At 43.0% G+C, this 18,051-nt stretch overlaps 1 protein-coding gene across 3 annotated transcripts in view; it reads left to right on the forward strand.

The window, feature by feature from the left end:
• Positions 1-5,138: 5,138 nt before the first annotated feature.
• Positions 5,139-18,051, forward strand: part of Gabrr1 (gamma-aminobutyric acid type A receptor subunit rho1) — a 33,294-nt gene continuing 20,381 nt past the window's right edge. The window contains exons 1-2 of one of the 3 annotated variants that reach the window (XM_048354603.1): positions 5,139-5,501; positions 17,836-17,889. In XM_048354603.1, the coding sequence (XP_048210560.1) occupies positions 5,380-5,501; positions 17,836-17,889 (176 nt within the window). In that variant the 5' untranslated portion in view covers positions 5,139-5,379. The remainder of the gene's footprint in view (positions 5,502-17,835; positions 17,890-18,051) is intronic. The other 2 variants (XM_048354604.1, XM_048354605.1) reach the window with 2 other exon arrangements.

The following is an 18,051-nucleotide window of genomic DNA, read 5'->3' on the forward strand; positions in this document are numbered from 1 at the left end:
GTTTGCATTGTGAACCACAGTAGAATGCATAGGTAACAGAAAAAGTGAAATAGAAAACAGAAAGTCAGGAGTCAAGGATAAAACAGAGGACCTAGAACAAAAGTCAAAGGTATGGAAAAAGCACTCAGAACCTACAAACGAATTGGCAGACTCAGCCAAGAGATCAAATTTAGGAATAGATGGATTGATAAGGGAGGAAGTCAATACTAAAGGTGGGGTTGGGAATGTGGCTTAGTGGTAGAGTGCTTGCCTAGCATGTATGAAACCCTGGGTTCAATTCCTCAGTACCACATAAATAGAAAACGCCAGAAGTGGTGCTATGGCATTGAAAACTAATTCAGTAAAAATGATAACAGAGAACGTTCCCAATCTTAAGAAAGAAAATCTCAGCCACCTGACCGAAGCATACAGAACCCCCAGAAGACAGGATCCAAGAAGAAACACTTCTTGACACATCATAGCAAAAACATTAGACTTGAATAGGAAGGAGTTTATTTTAAATGATGCAAAATCAAAGAAGGGGCTATATTACAATGGAAAAGAAATCAGAATCTCTGCAGATCTCTCCACACAAACTTTCAACTCAAGGAGAGCCTGGACTAGTATAATCCAAGTTCTGAAGATAAACAACTGCCAACTCAAAGTAGTGTACCCAGAAAAGCTATCATTTACATGAAGGGAAGTATACAATTTGAAGAAAATAATCAAAATCAAGGAAATACATGAGACAAAAATCACTAGAAGACCAATTTAGTAAGTGTAGGAAAAATAAAGAAGCAAAATACAGGAAATCAAGAAAATGACAGGAAACATGACACATCTCTCTATAATAACTCTAAACATTAATGGGCTCAATTCCCCAATCAAAAGAGAGAGAAAAAAGATTGTATCAAAAACCAAGATCTATCCAATTATTTTTCTCCAAGAGACCCATCTCACAGTCAAAGATAAAAACAAACCATGAGTGGAGGATGGAAAAAGATCTTCCATGCAAATGCACCATGCATGAAGGCAGGAGTAGCCATATTGATATCTGATAAAATAGACTTCTCATTAAAATCAGTACAAAGAGACAAGGAAGGTCATTCATAGTAATAAGGGAATGACCCATTAGAGGAAAACACAATGGTCAATATCTATGTACCAAACAACAGAGCACCATGTTGGGGTTCAGCCTTGGCCTTGAGGGGGAAGGGCAACGGAGAGGGCGCCCCAGACGCCGCCCTTCCCCCAGCCCTGGGGGAATGCGGAAGCAGGCCACAATTCTCTGGGCCCGGAACCAGAAGAACTGGCTTTGCAACCAGCCCCCAAACTTTCTCGCCAGCCCATGTGCCCCCCAATCTCGCGGGCTTTCACCCCCGGGGTGGCGCTATCTAGGTGACGTTAGCTCATGATGGGGTCCTATGACAAACTCCCAGCCTATCGCCAGCTCTCTGGTTGATGACCCCTTCTCTTGTCACCTTCTACTATATCAGCTACTAGCCCCTCCCTTATTAAATCAGATTTGCTCTTGAAGCATCTCCGAGATCCGCGTATGCCTGGTTTTCTTCATGGGTAAGGAGGGGGTAAAGCGATCTCGTATGGCCATGTGTACCTGAGGTCTTTCCTGAGCCCCCCACTCCACTCTGGCCTTACCTGTGGGTCGGGTGACCAGGGAGAGGGTGAGAAAGGGAGCGGTTAGAGCAGAGCAGAGCCTGGATCTCCGCACCAGGGGAGGCAACCCGAGCCTGGCAGCACCAAAATAAATTAAGCAAATACCTCTGGACTTACAGAACAGGATAGTCCCAAACACAACAATAGTAGGAGATTTTAATACCCTGTTCTCACCAAAGAACAGGTTCACCAAACAAAATATAACCAAAGAAGCCTCTGAACTAAATGACACCATAACTCAAATGGACTTAGCAGACATCTACAGACTATTCCACCCAACAGCAACCCAATTCACACTCTTCTCAGCAGCCCATGGAACATTCTCCAAAATAGACTGTATTATAGTACACACAAAGAACCTAAGCAAGTACAAGACGATTGACATAATTCTTTGCATCCTATCTGAACACAGTGGAATCAAACTAGTTCTCAACAACAAAACATGCTTCAGAAGTCACTTGAACACATGGAGGCTGAATAACACACTACTGAATTACACCTGGGGCACAGAAGAAATTAAGTAAGAAATTGGAAAGTTCAATAAAAATGAAAATACATCACAATGGACCCTCTGGCATACAGAAGAAGCAGTGCCGAGGGGAAAGTTCATAGCTCTAAACACACACGAAGAAAACAGAATTAGCTCAAGTAAATAACCTCACAATGCAAATAAAATTTCTAGAAAAACAAGAAAACATCAAATCTAAAACTACTAGATGGAGAGATATAATGATTAGGGCAGAAATCAACTAAATAAAAACTAAAAGAAACCATACATAAAATCAATGAAACAAAAGGTTAGGTTTTTTTGGACAAAAGTTAATAAAATTGACAAACCACTTGCAAGATAAAAAAAAAAAAAGAGGAGAGGAAATTCAAATCAATAAGATCAGGAATGCCACAGGAAACATTACAACATACATCCAAGAAATCCAAATGATTATAAAGGACTACGTACTTTCAAAACCTATACTCACTAAAGTAGGAAAACTTAGCAGAAATGGATGAATTTTTAGAAACATACAAATTGCCAAAACTGAGCCAAGAAGATATAAACAGCTAAACAAGCCAATAACGTGCAACAAGAAGGAGGAAGTAATTAGAAATCTCCCAGAAAAGCCCAGGCCCAGATGGGATTCACCACTGAGATGTTTGAATATGAACTAATTCTATGAGATGTTTAAATATGAACTAATACCAGTACTCCTCAAGCTTTTCTGTGACATAGAAGCAGAGGGAGCAATTCTGAAATCATTCTATGAAGCCAATATCACACTCATCCCCAAACCAGGTAAGGATCCAACAAAAAAAAAAGGGAGCTACAGACCAATTTCTCTTATGAACACAGATACAAAGATCTTCAATAAAGTATTATCCAACAAAATACAGAAACAAGTTTTAAAAAAATCATACATTATGACCAAGTAGGCTTCATTCCACAGATGCCAGGCTTGTTTAACACATGCAAATCAATAAATGCAATTCACCAGGTCAACAAAGCCAAGGACAAGAACCACAAGATCATCTCAAAGATGCAGAAAAAGCCTTCGACAAAATACAACATCCATTCAAGTTAAGAGCTTTAGAGAAACTAGGAATTGAAGGGATGTTCCTTAAAACAATAAAAGCTACATATGACAGAACAATAGCCAACATTATGATAAATGGGGAAAAACTAAAACCATTTCCCCTAAAATCAGGAACAAGGCAAGGATGCCCACTTTCTCCACTCCTCTTCCATGTAGTTCTGGAATTCTTATCCAGAACAATAAGGCAAGAAAAGGACATAGAAGATTAATATAGGGGAAAAAAGAAAGTAAACTATGCCTATTTTCAGATGACAGGTAGCAGAGAGACTTGACAAGTGGGACCACATCAAAATAAATAGTTTCTACACAGCCAAGGACATAGTTACTGAACTAAAAAGGCAGCCAACCAATTGGGAAAGGATCTTTACCAGCAAAACATCAAAGATATAATATTGAATATTAGAATTGAATACATGAAGCTCAAGAAACTAATCCCTCCCTAACTTAATACACCAATTACTAAATGGGAAAGGGTGCTAAAAGACTCCTCCAAAGAAGTAAGAATGGCAAAGAAACACATGAAGAAATGCTCATCATCCCTGGCCATAAAGGAAATGCAAATCAAAACAACCCTGATATTCCATATTTTGAATGCAAACAACAACAAATGCTGGCTGGGATGTAGGGAAAAAGGAACCCTACTGCACTGCTGGTGGGAATGTAAACTAGTACAACTACCCTGGAGAGCAGTCTGGAGGTTCCCCAAAAAACTAAACATAGACCTTCCCTACAACCCAGCCATACTACTCCTTGGCATCTACCTTGAATATCATGAGCCAGGATATGATAAGGACATCTGCACATCCCTGTTCATTGCTGCCCTAGTCACAACAGCCAAGATATGAAAACAGCCCAGATGCTCCACAATAGATGAGTGGATCAAAAAATGTGGTACCTGTATACAATGGAATTTTACAGTCATTAGAAAGAACAAAATAATGGCATTTTCAGGGAAATGGGTGGAACTAGAACAAATCATGTTAAATGAGGTAAGCCAAGATCAGAGAAACAAATAGCACATGTTCTCCCTGGTATTCAGAAGTTAGATCTAAATTGCACAAATCACACAGGATTCTAGATACATACAATGAGACCAAAAGAGGATAGTCTTAGGAGAGAATCACAAAGGTGCTATACCCCACCACCTCTTCATATATATATATATATACACACACACATATATATCTATTGAATGAACTCCAAAGATATGGTAACAAAGGACTTTTTCTTAATTTGTTTTTTCTTTTTCTGATAATTCTATATTCTTTACCTTATATGTGGTGTATTCACATACACATCTGTGGGAGGGTGGGGGGAGGTCAGAGAATCCAAGGAAAAAGAGTGAAGAAGTGCAGCAGTGGAGCGCACTGAACATGGATGAAGTTGAACTATGCAACTCGGGGGTGGAGATGGGAGGGAAAGAATGGGAGAGAAGGAGGGAACAGATGACACTATATGAAAGGAAATGTACTTAGTACCTGACGTGTAAATGTAACCCTGCTTATATCACTTCTAAAATAACAATAAAAGTAAAGTTAAAAAAGAATAAACATAAAGGACCCTCTTTCCCACTTGCCTCTCAATTTCAGCCTCCTGGCCCATTCAGGTACCAGTGGGAGAGGTTAAGAGAGTCCCAGGAAGATGTGGGGGCAGGGAGCTCACCAAATCCAGCCCTCAGCAAAGCAAATAATGGCCGGAAGCTTAAAATAGATCAGGGAGGAGCTTGTTAGCCTGGCATGCAAAACAGTGCAGCACCTCTGGCCCGTTTTCATTTTGAAAATGCGTTAGTAGTTTTCACTTCCTTCTATTCAATGGACCAGATAACACAGACTTTCACCAATATATTCACTACATTTCATGAACTAATTTAGCCAAAATAATTGTTCCACAGGGACACAGGAATCCAACCTCAGTTCAGAAAATCCCTGCCATCTGACGTAGGAGGATTTATAGGTTTAGTGGAAATTGCTTTCTCCTGCTCGCCAGATTACATACTGCTGGTTGATTTTTTTTTTTTTTTGCACGAGTAAACATCCTTCTAATAAGGAACAGACCAATAATGTCTTAGGAGAGAAAAAAAAGAGCATCCGTTTCCTTCCTGCGATTTCTTGAGAGAGCAGTTTGGATTGGGAAATCCATGCGGGCTGTGCAGAATATGAAATTTGGCATCATCCTTTTGTGGTGCGGATGGGTCTTGGTTGCTGAGAGCCGAATGTCTTGGCCAGGAAGAGAAGCTCAGGAGATGGGTAAGAAAGGCAGGTGAGTGGACTCTGGGTATTGGGGATCCGTGGGAGACAGAGGGGTGCAGGAAAAGTGAGCACAAATCAAGCATCATTTCCAGCTTCCCTGTGTTGTGAGGCCTTTTTCGTTCTTTCCCTTTATGCCCTCCTCCTCTCCTTTTAAGAAGTTAGAATTATGTTTTCCTTTATAATGATGTTAGGTTGAATAGCATCATCCTCATAATAGTCTTAACTGCCTTATTAATTGTTCTGGGTGAAAGGTTTTTTCAGCGGGGGGCGGGGAAAACTTATGTACCATTTTCTAAAAAAAGAAAACCAAGGACAATTCTTTAATGGCTGCACTAATCGGCCAATTCTCAAATCACTAATGGGACTTACATCTGCGGGGACAATTTATTATTTCTGATGATGTCTGTTAGATAGGTGGGTCTCTTTTCAATCATAAAAAAAAAAAACTAATTAAAGACAAACCACCTTTCCAAGCTGTAGGGCTAGAAGGATCATGGACAGTCCTCTACCTGTAAGCTGGGAGGGGCAGGGGTGAAGCTGCCAACTTAGTACGTGCTGTCTGGTTCGTACCCACCGCAGAGCGACTCCCACAGGGAGCAACTCCCCTTGGCTCACCCTGCACGAAGGCCTCACCTGGGGGTTCCTGATTGGCCAGTGAGGCCTCGCACATCTGCTTGCCTGCATCATTCAATAACTAGGATGCTGGGACAAGCAAAGCCAGCACTCTGCCTTTACTGTTAAGGAGGGAAGGGAGTCCGTTGAGTTTAGTGTAGCAGCCTTTGTTCCCAGTGCAGCTCCAGCTTTAGACAGAAACATGATTTGGGGATGTTCAGTAACAGAAAAGCAAATCCAGCTTTGGTAAGTTGGGGGCTGTGGGTCTCCTCCCTCAAGGCTCCTGCCTCCTGGAGTCTGAGAGAACCTTCTACTGGAGACTACGGAACAGCTGGCTGTAGCTCACAGTACTGGCTCTGGCTGATTCTGTAACATCACAAATGTAGTCACTGGAATGGTAGTGGTGGTAATCAGTCCTGGTGCTGAAAAGGACCACTTGCTCAATTGCACTTCTAACATGATAGTTGAAAAGAACTAGTGTTTATCCTTGTCTTAGTCCCAGAATTAGAGAGTAAAATATACATGCTTTTTTTTTTTTTTTTTTTTTGGCCAGTCCTGAGTCCAAGACCCAGGACTGGCCAAAAAAAAAAAAAAAAATTGATTTTCAAGCCAGGTGTCAGTGGTTCACACCTGTACTCCTAGCTACTTCAAAGACAAGGCCAGCATGAGGCCATCTCAGGCAGGAAACTTTGCCAGACTGCCTTTCCATAATGACCAGCAAAAAGCAAGGCCCAGAGATCTACCCAGTACAACCAAAAAGGAAAAAAAAAAAAAAAAAAGGAAATAATCACTGTATCTTTCAGCATTAAAAGAAAGAAAGAAAAAAGGAAGAAAGAAAGAAAGAAAGAGCTCTTTGAAGGTTCAGGGTATGTAAAAGTTTAGGGTATGGGCTATTAATTGGGTCCACTTTTCATTTTTGAAACTTAGCCAAATATATCCAGAGCTTCCTACATTCTGTTCTATAATATGCCCCTGGAAAATGCCAGTCAGGCTCTGGGAAAGCAAAAGGATCCTACTGGAAGTCCAGAGAACCTCTGTCCTGTGTTCTCTCTATGCTAAGATTTATATTTACTGTGAAGGCTCAGAGGATCTGAAAGGTCTCAGCAGATTTCCACTTCAGAGTAATCTGTTGCTTGCACACTGTGGTAGATGAATGGGAAGAGTGCAATCTGCTCTATACCTGAGGGAGGCGAAGATGATGAAAAGCTGAATGAAATATATAAATGGTAGAAGGAGCAGAGATGGGGGAAGATGGAGTCGAGAACTCTGAGAGAGCTTGGATGGCCAGGGTTTGACTGGCTTCTGGGTAAGAAAACAGTTTAAAGTGAGTGTCTAGCAGACATTTGGATTGTGTGGTAACCAGGTGAGCAGGTTTGAGGATTAAAGAATACACGGAACTGCATGCACTCATAAGATATATGGAGCTACCTGCCCAGGCACTGCAAGTGATGTAAATTAGTAGCTCAGGACACTTAAAGGGAATCCTCAGAGGCAGTAGTAGGTGAGGTACCCAGAGCTGGCATGTCACATGAAATAAGAACAGGATCAAAGATAGCCCTCAGGGCTAGGAATGTGGCCTAGTAGTGTGCTTGCCTCACATACATGAAGCCCTGGATTTGATTCCTTAGCACCACATATATAGAAACGCCAGAAATGGCACTGTGGTTCAAGTGGTAAAGTGCTAGCCTTGAGCCAAAAGTAGCCAGGAAGCCAGAGATAGTGCTCAGACCATTAGTTCAAACCCCAGGACTAGCAAAAAAAAAAAAAAAAAAGACAGACCTCAGAGAAAAGCAACATTTAAGGAGTTAGAGGAGGAGAGGAGCCAGGAGAAAGGAAGGATCCACAGGTATAATCATAGCTGCTTATGAGGCTGGAATCAGGAGGATCAAGATTTGAGGCCACTCCTCACAAAAATTTTGCCAGACTTCATCTCAACAGAAAAAGCTGTCATTTCAGCTATGTGGAAAATATAAAAAGGAAAATCACAGTATAAAAAAGGGGACCAACTGGGTGCTGATAGCTCATACCTTTAATCCTAGCTACTGAAGAGACTGAGATCTGAGGAACACGGTTCAAAACCAGCTTAGGCAGAAAAGTCTATGAGACTCTTTTTTTTTTTTTTGCCAGTCCTGGTGCTTGAACTCAGGGCCTGAGCACTGTCCCTGACTTCTTTTTGCTCAAGGCTAGCACTCTGCCACTTGCACCACAGCGCCACTTACGGCTTTTTCTATATATGTGATGCTGAGGAATTGAACCCAGGGCTTCATGGATAAGAGGCAAGCACTCTTGCCACTAGGCCATATTCCCACCCTATGAGATTCTTATTTCTAATTAAGCACCACAAAAGCCAGAAACTTAGCTGTGGCTCAAGCGTTGAAGCATTAGCCTTTAGTAACAAAGCTCAAATACAGTTCCAGGCCCTGAATTCAAGCTCAGGACTGGCGCGCGCGCACACACACACACACACACACCACAAAAAAAAAAAACAAAAAAAAAAACAACAAGAAAGGATCAGGTTCAGGCTAGCCTGGGCAAAAAATGGGACCCTACCTCAGAAATAACTAGTGCAGAAAAAGCCAGAGATCTAGCTCCAATGGTAGAACATCTGTGTAGTAAACAGGAAGCTGAGTTAAAACGCCAGTACCTCCAAACAAACAAAAAATGTTAGAGAAAGAGGACTCCGTGAAAGTGAAAGCCAGGAAAGCTGAGAAGTGAGCACCGAGCGGACAAAGCAGAGTGAGAGATGCAGAGATATTTCTGTGATCATTACCTGGTGCTTGTTACAGCACAGTGACTTCGCAGCGACTAAATCCCTGTGAGACTGGCCCCGAGAGGAGGCATCTCAGTGGATCAGGGAGGGTTCTCAGAAGGACAGGGGATCAACAGGGGCAGGTCATACCAAAGTCAGAATTAAGTAGGTAGAAGATATAGCAACCAAGTGCCACTAATGACATCAACAAGAGACTGATGTAGTCGGGCACTGATGGTTCCCATTTCTGATCCTGGTTACCTGCCAGGCCAAGATTGGGAAGATTGCTACTTGAGGTCACCCCTCTCAACAAAGCACTGGATGTGGTGACACCTGTCTGTCATCCTTGTTATGTGAGAAGCCTAACACAGGCAGTTTGCACCCAGATGAGTGGCCAGGCAGAAAGCAAGACCCTATCTCAAAAATAGCCAGCAAAAACCAGGGCTAGAGGCATGGCTCAGTGGTAAGAGTGCCATCCTAACATATGTGAGGACCAGAGATCCACCAAAAACTAAAAATACGAGAGAGAGAGAGGAAAGAGAGAGAGAGAGTTGTAAGAAACCTGTGAACTGAAAGTATACTAGGTAAAGATAACAGAAACTTCAGTTAGTAGCGTTTTCTTGTCCCTTTGTTATCCAGAAAATTTGAACTATTGAGTCCTCACTCTGCTCTTCGGTCTTGTCTCGGCCTACCTACTGTCTAGCCCTCATCCTATAGTTTTCTAAGGCCTCTGCACCTGTGGCTCCCATGTTCACTGTACCCTTCTCTTTCTTCTCATTCTTCCTCATTTCTCATCTTCCTCTGGGATTTAGCAGAGAGGTTGCCTCCTCTGGCAAGCCCTCCTGCCCCTTGAGAACTCTACCTGTACCAGTAAAGAGCTGCTGGACATAGGGCCAGGCATGGTGGTGCACACTTATAATCCCAATGGTTTGGGAGGTAGAAAGGGGAGATCGCCAGTCAAAAATGTTACCATGACCTTATTACAAAGAACAACTTGAAGTGGTGATACAAACACCTGTTAATCTCAGCAAGAGGTAGAAATGGAAGGATCATGATCTGTGGCTGGACCAGGGCAAAATCAAGACTCTAACCTCCCCCTCCCAATATAAAAGGGCCAAAGGTGTGACTTAGCAGTAGAGCATTTGCCTCATGAGCACAAGGCCCTAAGTTCAAATTCTAGCACTGCCATTTTTTTAAATAACAGAAAGAAATGTTGCACATAAATATGTAAGTGAATCCTTACCTTTGCTATTCCTGTACTCATTCATTCATTCAACAATTGTGTCTAGATGCTGTACTCTGGGCTTATGAGAGCAAGGTAAGCAACATAAATCTCCTTTTCCCTCAATGGCTGGCAGCTTAGCAGTAGACAGACACACATCAAAGAATTCTTCCAGAATGTTAGCTCTTAAAGGGACCTTTGAAAACTTTCATTTAAAGATGAGATAACAAAGCCTGAAAAGGTACAAAAACTTGTGCCACAATCCCATTCCCTCCACTTCTCCACTTCCTGTGCTCTCCCACCATCATAAAATGGAAACAGAAAGCTTTTGGGCAGATAAAAAACTCAAGTGGACTCACGAGAAAATAATTTCCTAACTTAAAAGCAGTTGAATGTCAGTAGATAGGAAGAGTTGGTAAGTCAGAGCCGGGCTGGTCCTGCCTAGCTGCTCCCACACCAGCCATTGTCTGATCCTTTCACACCAGCAACAACTGTGATCCCCCTTGGATGTGCATATCTCAATGTCAGACAGTGGTCATGCTTCTTATGAACCAAGGACCTCAGAGAAACAAACCAACAGTGTGTATAGATGCATACCCATGTGCATCCACATGAATCCATCCACCAATCATCCACCTCTCTACTCATCTATCCACCCATCCAATCATCCATCCATTCACCATTCATCCATACATCTATTCATCTATCCAATCCATTCACACATCCTTTCATCCACATATCCATTTATATATGAAAGAAACATTAATTTTAGGAAATTTACTTTAAGAAAGAATGAGGCTGCTGAGTCTGAAGTTGCAAGGCAAGCTAGCAGGCTAGAGATTCTGGCAGGAGTTGATGTTGTTTTGAGCTAAGAAGCAGTCTTGGAACAAAATTCGTTCCTTGGGAAACCTTTATCTTTCCTGTTCAGGCCTTCAACTCATACCATGAAGGAGAATCTACCCAAAGCTTATTTAAATGTTATGAAGGCTGAAGTTTGGGTCAGGCCTAAGCAAAAGCATGAGACTCTATCTGGAAATTAACTTTTAAAAAGGCATAAAGGTGGGTTGGGAATATGGTCTAGTGGCAAGAGTGCTTCGTATACATGAAGCCCCGGGTTAGATTCCTCAGCACCACATATATAGAAAATGGCCAGAAGTGGCGCTGTGGCTCAAGTGGCAGAGTACTAGCCTTGAGGAGAAAAAAAAATAAAAGAAGCCAGGGACAGTGCTCAGGCTGAGTTCAAGGCCCAGGACTGGCAAAAAAAAAGGCAAAGGTCTAGGGGCATGGCTCAAGTGGTAGATCACTTGTCTAGCAAGTACAAGGACCCGAGTTCAAATTAAAACTACATGCAAATAGTCTGTGTGGAAGCCAACACCTATCTCACACCACCTTCAGCTAATTGGACTGGAGCTGTAAAGTGCCTTTCACCTCTCACACATTCTGCCTTCTTCTAGAATAGTCTTGAATTCTCTCAATGCCATCTTGTAACTCAATGCCTCATTTCCCAGCAGAGGACACAGATCAGGAGAGGAGAAATTTCCACGTCTCCCTTAGTCAGAAAAGCAAGTTCCAGACATGGTGCTGACTTCCTAAGTGAACGGTGTCACCCAGGAGCCATAGCAGAACCTGGAGACCAGCCTCTGTTCAGCCTTAGCTAGACAGCAAAGCAAGTGCAGGTATCTGATTCAGTCTTCTGTCTGAGTTCCCTTCTCCTGTGTCCACAGAACAGCTGCACCATCCTAGCTGTTCCTTCCAGTGAGTTCTACATGGTAACCTTTGCCCTTGTTCTGCCTCTTCTGAGCAACTCCTTTCCAGCATCTGCATGGCTCCCATCTCCTCAAGCCTCTGCTTGATTGTCATGCTCTCTGGGAAGGTTCTCTATAGAACAAGATCTTCAGCACCTACTACTAACCCCTCACTGCTTAACACAGCCCAGAAGGCAGGTGCCTCCCTGCTAAGATGGAGCCTGGGTATACATGTTCCTTAATAATTCCATACTCATTTACAGTAGTTATTCTAGGCAAGCCAAGAACCCATCACCAAACTCCAAGCCTAGTGTGTAGGTTGCCTCCTAATAGTGAGAATGCCAATGTGATCCAATGCATGCATACTTTGGGCATTGCTAAATGCTCACCATGCTAGACATGTCTGTGTAGATTCTTAGTCCACCAGGAGCCTTATCCCCACTAGGAGCTGTTCTGTTTGAGGACAGTTGTGCATGTCAGACCCTGGACAATGCACCTGGGACCCTGTCCAGAGACTTGGGAACAGTTTAGGAGATCTTGCTCAGTCCAGACAATGGTTGATATTACTGACCTGATCCAACCCTGCAATGTTCCAATGTTGCTTCTGTAATCAAGGTTCTAGAACATGATCAGAAATCTACGTGGAACATCTTTTCAGCTGTTTCTAGGATTCTCTTTTATCCTTTAGGAACATGAAGACAGTCCTGTCTTCTGGCCTCGTTCCTATAATACAGATTTTCTGTACTACAGAATCCTTAAATTTCTCACCTATCTTGGCCTAGGGCTTTAGCTCTGTTTTTTTTTGTTGTTGTTGTTTCTTTTTATTTATTTATTTAGTGTGTATGTGCTAGGCCTGGGGCTTGAACTCAGGGCCTGAGCACCGTCTCTGAGCTTCTTTTGTTCAAGGCTGGCACTCTACCACTTGAGCCATAGTGCCACATCTGGCTTTTTTTGTTTATTTGGTATTGAGGAATTTAACCCAGGGCTTCATGCATGCTTGGAAAGCACTACCGCTGAGCCACATTCCCAGCCCAACTTTATAGCATTGTCTTGAGCATGTGTTTGAATCTAGCTACCACATTTCATATTGGTTGATTTAACTTTGTGGAACACATCAATTTGTTCTCCTTCCACATTCTGTACACTTCTTTGTAAAGTCAACTCTACACCCTGCTTCGGGCTTTATAGACTAAGACAAATGACCTGAGGGGTAGTCACAGAGTGCCACACAGGGTGGCAAATACCGATCCCAATGAAAACACATGAAGAATCCAGTGGGAAGAATCCAGTGGAAAGGAGAAAAAGCAAGAGTGCTTCCAAGAGGAAAGATTATTTATCTGGAAGTCCATGGCAGTGGCTGTGGAAGACCCAATGTGAAGACTGGTGGGAAAGATGGTTCTAGATGGTCAGGACATAGGAGCAAAGAATAGACATGAAACAAGCAACTGCAAGAAGTTGGGACAGGTAAGAATTCAGTGTGTATCCTAAAAACTTAAGAAAAGTGAAGGAAGGAGTGGGTTGAGAGAGATGGTTGAGAATGTAGAAAGAGGTAACATTGATCGAAGTGCATTCTATTCATAAACTGCTTTGTTAGATGGTAACATAGATGGCACAACTAGTTAAAGATGATGATGATGATGATGATGATGATGATGATGATGATGATAAATTGGGACAGAGTGGCAGGGAGGTTGGAAAAGTGGGTGGGAGGCTTATAATTGTTCTTCTTACATGCCCAGCGGCTGTAGCCACTTTGGGGGTTTTTGATCGTGGAAGTGAGACATGGCACAGTTGTGATTTTCATTTCAAGGCATGGGTATAATGGTTGGGCTAAAGAAGGAGGCCATGGCAGGAAGCGACTGCTCCCTTGTGAGAAGTAGTAATGCATATGGCAATAGGGATGGGCAGGGCAGGATCAGGAGGGAGATCTTTTGGCTGAATGGGATGGCCTTGGCTGACTTTATGCACATGAATAAGTGCACCCTTCTGGAGATACATTGCCAAGCAGTCAGGCTGGGGCTACACAGGCTCCCATGCCCTCAGTGGTCCTAAGTGAGGTCAGAAGGAGAGGAAGGAAGCAAGGACCATGCCAGGACTACACAAAGGGTTTCATTAGCCAGTCCTTGCTTCCTTGTCACAAACGAAGGCCTCTTGACTCATGCTGGTAATCTCAAATACTCAAAAGGCAGAAATAGAAGAAAAGTTCAGGACTTGTCAGAGTTAGCCAAAAAAAGAAAAAAAGAAAAATACAAAGAAAAGAAAGTCGCTCAAGTGATAAGTGCCTAGAATGTGTGAGACCTTGGGTTTGATCCTCAGTACTGTGGGAAAGTTGTTTGATTTTGCTTTTTGTTTTTCCCCTGCTGAAGGTTTTTAGTCCACTTTTTTTTTTTGCCAGTCCTGGGGCTTGAACTCAGGGTCTGAGCACTGTCCCTGGCTTCTTTTTGCTCAAGGCTAGCACTCTGCCACTTGAGCCACAGCGCCACTTCTAGCCTTTTCTGTATATGTGGTGCTGAGGAATTGGACCCAGTGCTTCTACCACTAGGCTATATTCCCAGCCCTCTAGTTCACTTTTAAAGTCCTCACTGTATGTTCCTTAGTAAATTTATGAACTCTCATTGTTTACTTTTTTGTCTAAAATAAAACAAGGATTTTTGTGCGTGTGGTGGGGGAGTTTTCAGCTAGCCACTGGTGGCTCATATCTCTAATCCTAGCTACTCAGGAGGCTCAGATCTGTGAATCATGGTTGGAAGCCAGTCTGGGCAGGAAAGTCCATGACACTCATATCTCCAATTAACCAGCAAAAAGCCAGAAGTGGAGCTGTGGCTCAAATGGTGCCAGCATGAGTGAAAGAGCTAAGGGACAGCATCTATGCCCTAAGCTCAAGTCCCAGTACCACCATACATACATGCGCCTGCTCACACATGCACGCACACACACACACACACACAAAAGCATATGCGCATGCACACACAAACACACACTGTGTCTACCTTCTCTGAGATTATTATTTTGTGTGTGTGCATGTCAGTCACGGGGCTTAAAGTCAGGGCCTTAGTTCTGTTCCTAGGCTTTTTTGCTCAAAGCTAGCACTCTACCACTTTGAGCCACAGCTCCACTTCTGGGTTTCTGGTGGTTAATTAGAGATAAGAGTCTCATAGACTTTCTTGCCTGGGTTTCAAATCTTGATCCTCAGATCTCAGCCTCCTAAGTAGCTAGGATTACATGCATGAGCCACCAGTGTCAGCTTCAAGGAGATAATTTAATCAGCACCTTGAACTAGTATTTTGCAGGCGCTCTGCTATTGGCTGAATGAGCCCCTTGTCTCCATCCTCACAGGCCTCCATCCCTCTCTGCCATCTACATCTAACACACGGGTCTACAACAAGCTCCTGCTCCATAGATCAGAAGTTTTCTTTTTGTTTTTTTTTGGCCAGTCCTGGGGCTTAGACTCTGGGCCTGAGCACTGTCCCTGGCTTCTTTTTGCTCAAGGCCAGCACTCTGCCACTTGAGCCACAGCGCCACTTCTGGCCATTTTCTGTATATGTGGTGCTGGGGAATTGAACCCAGGGCCTCATGTATATGAGGCAGGCACTCTTGCCACTAGGCCATATCCCCAGCAGATCAGAAGTTTTATTCTAGCCAAAATGAAATGGGAGTTCAAACAATACACACTCTGCTCATGCCTATAATCCTAGCTACTCAGAAGACTGAGATCTGAGGGTCACAGTTCAAAGCCAGCCAGGGCAGGAACATCCATGAGACTTTTATCTTCAACTAAGCACCAGAAAACCCAAAGTGAAATTGTGGCTCACAGTGATAGAGCACTAGCTTTGAGCAGAAAAGCTCTGGGACAGTGCCCAGGCCAAGAGTTCAAGCCCCACAATGGAAAAGAAAAAGCACACTATTGTTTCATTCAGAAATCACCAATGTTATCCTAAATTATCTTGAGACATGTCTATTCTTCCTTTATAGCCTCCTGCTGGTTTATTCAATAAACACATGTAGAACACTGATTTTTGCAAGTTCCATGCTCACTTCTATGTGAAGGAAGCTCAGACCTTCCACACCTAACCACATTTCTGGCAGTGGGAGGCAAATCATCCAACAGAACAGTGGTCCAACTTGCCTTCATCCCTCCAAGTCAAATTTTCTAGGTCTGACTGCTGGCTGTATCCCTTTAGAAAGTTATTTAAGTCCTCTATGTCTTAGTTTCCCCTAGTAGAAATAATGGACACTGGAAAGGCCTACCTGACAGGGTGTTGTAAGGCATAACTCCAATAAATACATGTCCTATGGGGTAGATCACCCCGCAGATTAAGTAAGTATTCAGGTAGGGTTCACTTCCCTATTATTTGTTTCATGTTATATTTATTTTTTAACTTTAACACACATATCTGTGGCTGGGAAAAGGATGTTGGTGACATGAAAAACAAGAAAAATATTATAACTTGAATTTAAAAGCCAGTAACAAACAGCTCTGTCTGACTGTCTCTCTCTTTCTTTCTCCCCTTTAAGGATATATATAGGAAGGCAGAGATTATTTCTCAATTTCTTCCATCCCCTCCTTTAGTCTTAATCTGTTTTTCAATTTTTATGAATATGAAATAGACACATTTTCTAAAATATTCATTAGCAATAACAGAAAACACTTCCAAGGTCCTACTTCTCAGCGTCCTCTAGGCTAGACTCAGCTTGACAGGGACATGGCAGGGCGGGACAGCCCTCCCGCAGTCAGCACGCAGCTCTATTGCACACTGGCCCATGAGCTCATGTAGCTTGCTTCCTCATCAGTCTCCTTGTTCAGTCTCTTATTTCTGTAATCAGGTGTTCAGGCTAGGGCAATGCATGCCTTCCTTGTGTTGAGAGTTCACTGGAGCCAGCTTTGTGTAAGGTGGCTCCTTCCCCACTCCTGCTATGCGTGTGCCTGCCCCTGTTCTACTTTGCAACAGATGACATAATCCCCATGTAATCATCCTGATGTGTGCATATCTAGCCAGAAACAGCAGTGCTTCACTAATGATAATGGACTGCAAGGATTCCTCACAGAGAACAGGCCAAGTTCAGGGTGCCAACCTGGCACTCAGATGTCCCCATGGAGCAGGAAGCCACAGATCTTCCTACACAGAAACACACAGGTCCTTGGCATGGAAGAAGGAAGCAAATAAACAATAAATGCTTTGGTCTCTCCTCCTCCTGTTCCTTCTCTCCCCACTCCTGTTCCTCCTCCTGCTGCTCCTTCTCTGTTTTCTTCCATGCCAATAGACAGAGGGCAAGGATGCCCAAGAGAAAACAGTTTACCTGGCAATCTATTACTCCTCATAGTTGATGAGGGATTCAAGTTGTAATGTCAACCTTCAAGAACCCTCTAAAAAGCTAAGTGCGAGGGCTGGGAATATGGCCTAGTGGTAAAGTGCTCGCCTCATATACATGAAGCCCTGGGTGCGATTCTTCAATACCACATATATAGATAAAAGCCAGAAGTGGCGCTGTGGCTCAAGTGGTAGAGTGCTAGCCTTGAGCAAAAAGAAGCCAGGGACAGTGCTCAGGCCCTGAGTCCACGCCCCAGGAATGGCAACAAAAACAAAACAAATAAACAAATAAAAAGCCAAGTGCTGGTGGCTCACACCTGTAATCCTAACTACTCAGGAGGCTGAGATCTGAGGATCACAGTTAGAAGCCAGCCTGGGCAGAATGTAGGATGTCTGTGAGGCTATTATCTCCAATTAACCTTCAGAAAAAGAAAAAAAATCCTTTAAAAGAATAGAATCAATTTCAGGCCTAGGTGGAACATATTTTAAGACAGGGCTCTTCAAACTAGACTAAGTATTTAATTCTCCTGTCTCATCTCTTCACAAGGACTCAGAAAATGCTCAGAGAAAGGCTAAATGGACTTTTTGATGCTTCTTTTTCACATTTATTTTGATTCCATTTGAAACAAATATGGAGGGTAAAGATGCTTTGTTGATTTGAGTACCCAGACTGTCTCTAGAACGTGTCTATTTTTTTATTTTCATAGTAGACCTCAAAGACAGAGACGAGAAGCCCATGAAGATGCCCACAAGCAAGGCAGGTATGGCCATAAATGCACGCACCATTCTAAAGATGTTGCTTCTCTCCCTACTTCAATCCTAGTGATTTTTTTTTTTTTTTTGGCCAGTCCTGGGCCTTGGACTCCGGGCCTGAGCACTGTCCCTGGCTTCTTTTTGCTTAAGGCTAGCACTCTGCCACTTGA

The sequence above is a fragment of the Perognathus longimembris genome, chromosome 9 (genome assembly GCF_023159225.1).
Source record: "Perognathus longimembris pacificus isolate PPM17 chromosome 9, ASM2315922v1, whole genome shotgun sequence".
Taxonomy (NCBI): Eukaryota; Metazoa; Chordata; class Mammalia; order Rodentia; family Heteromyidae; genus Perognathus; species Perognathus longimembris.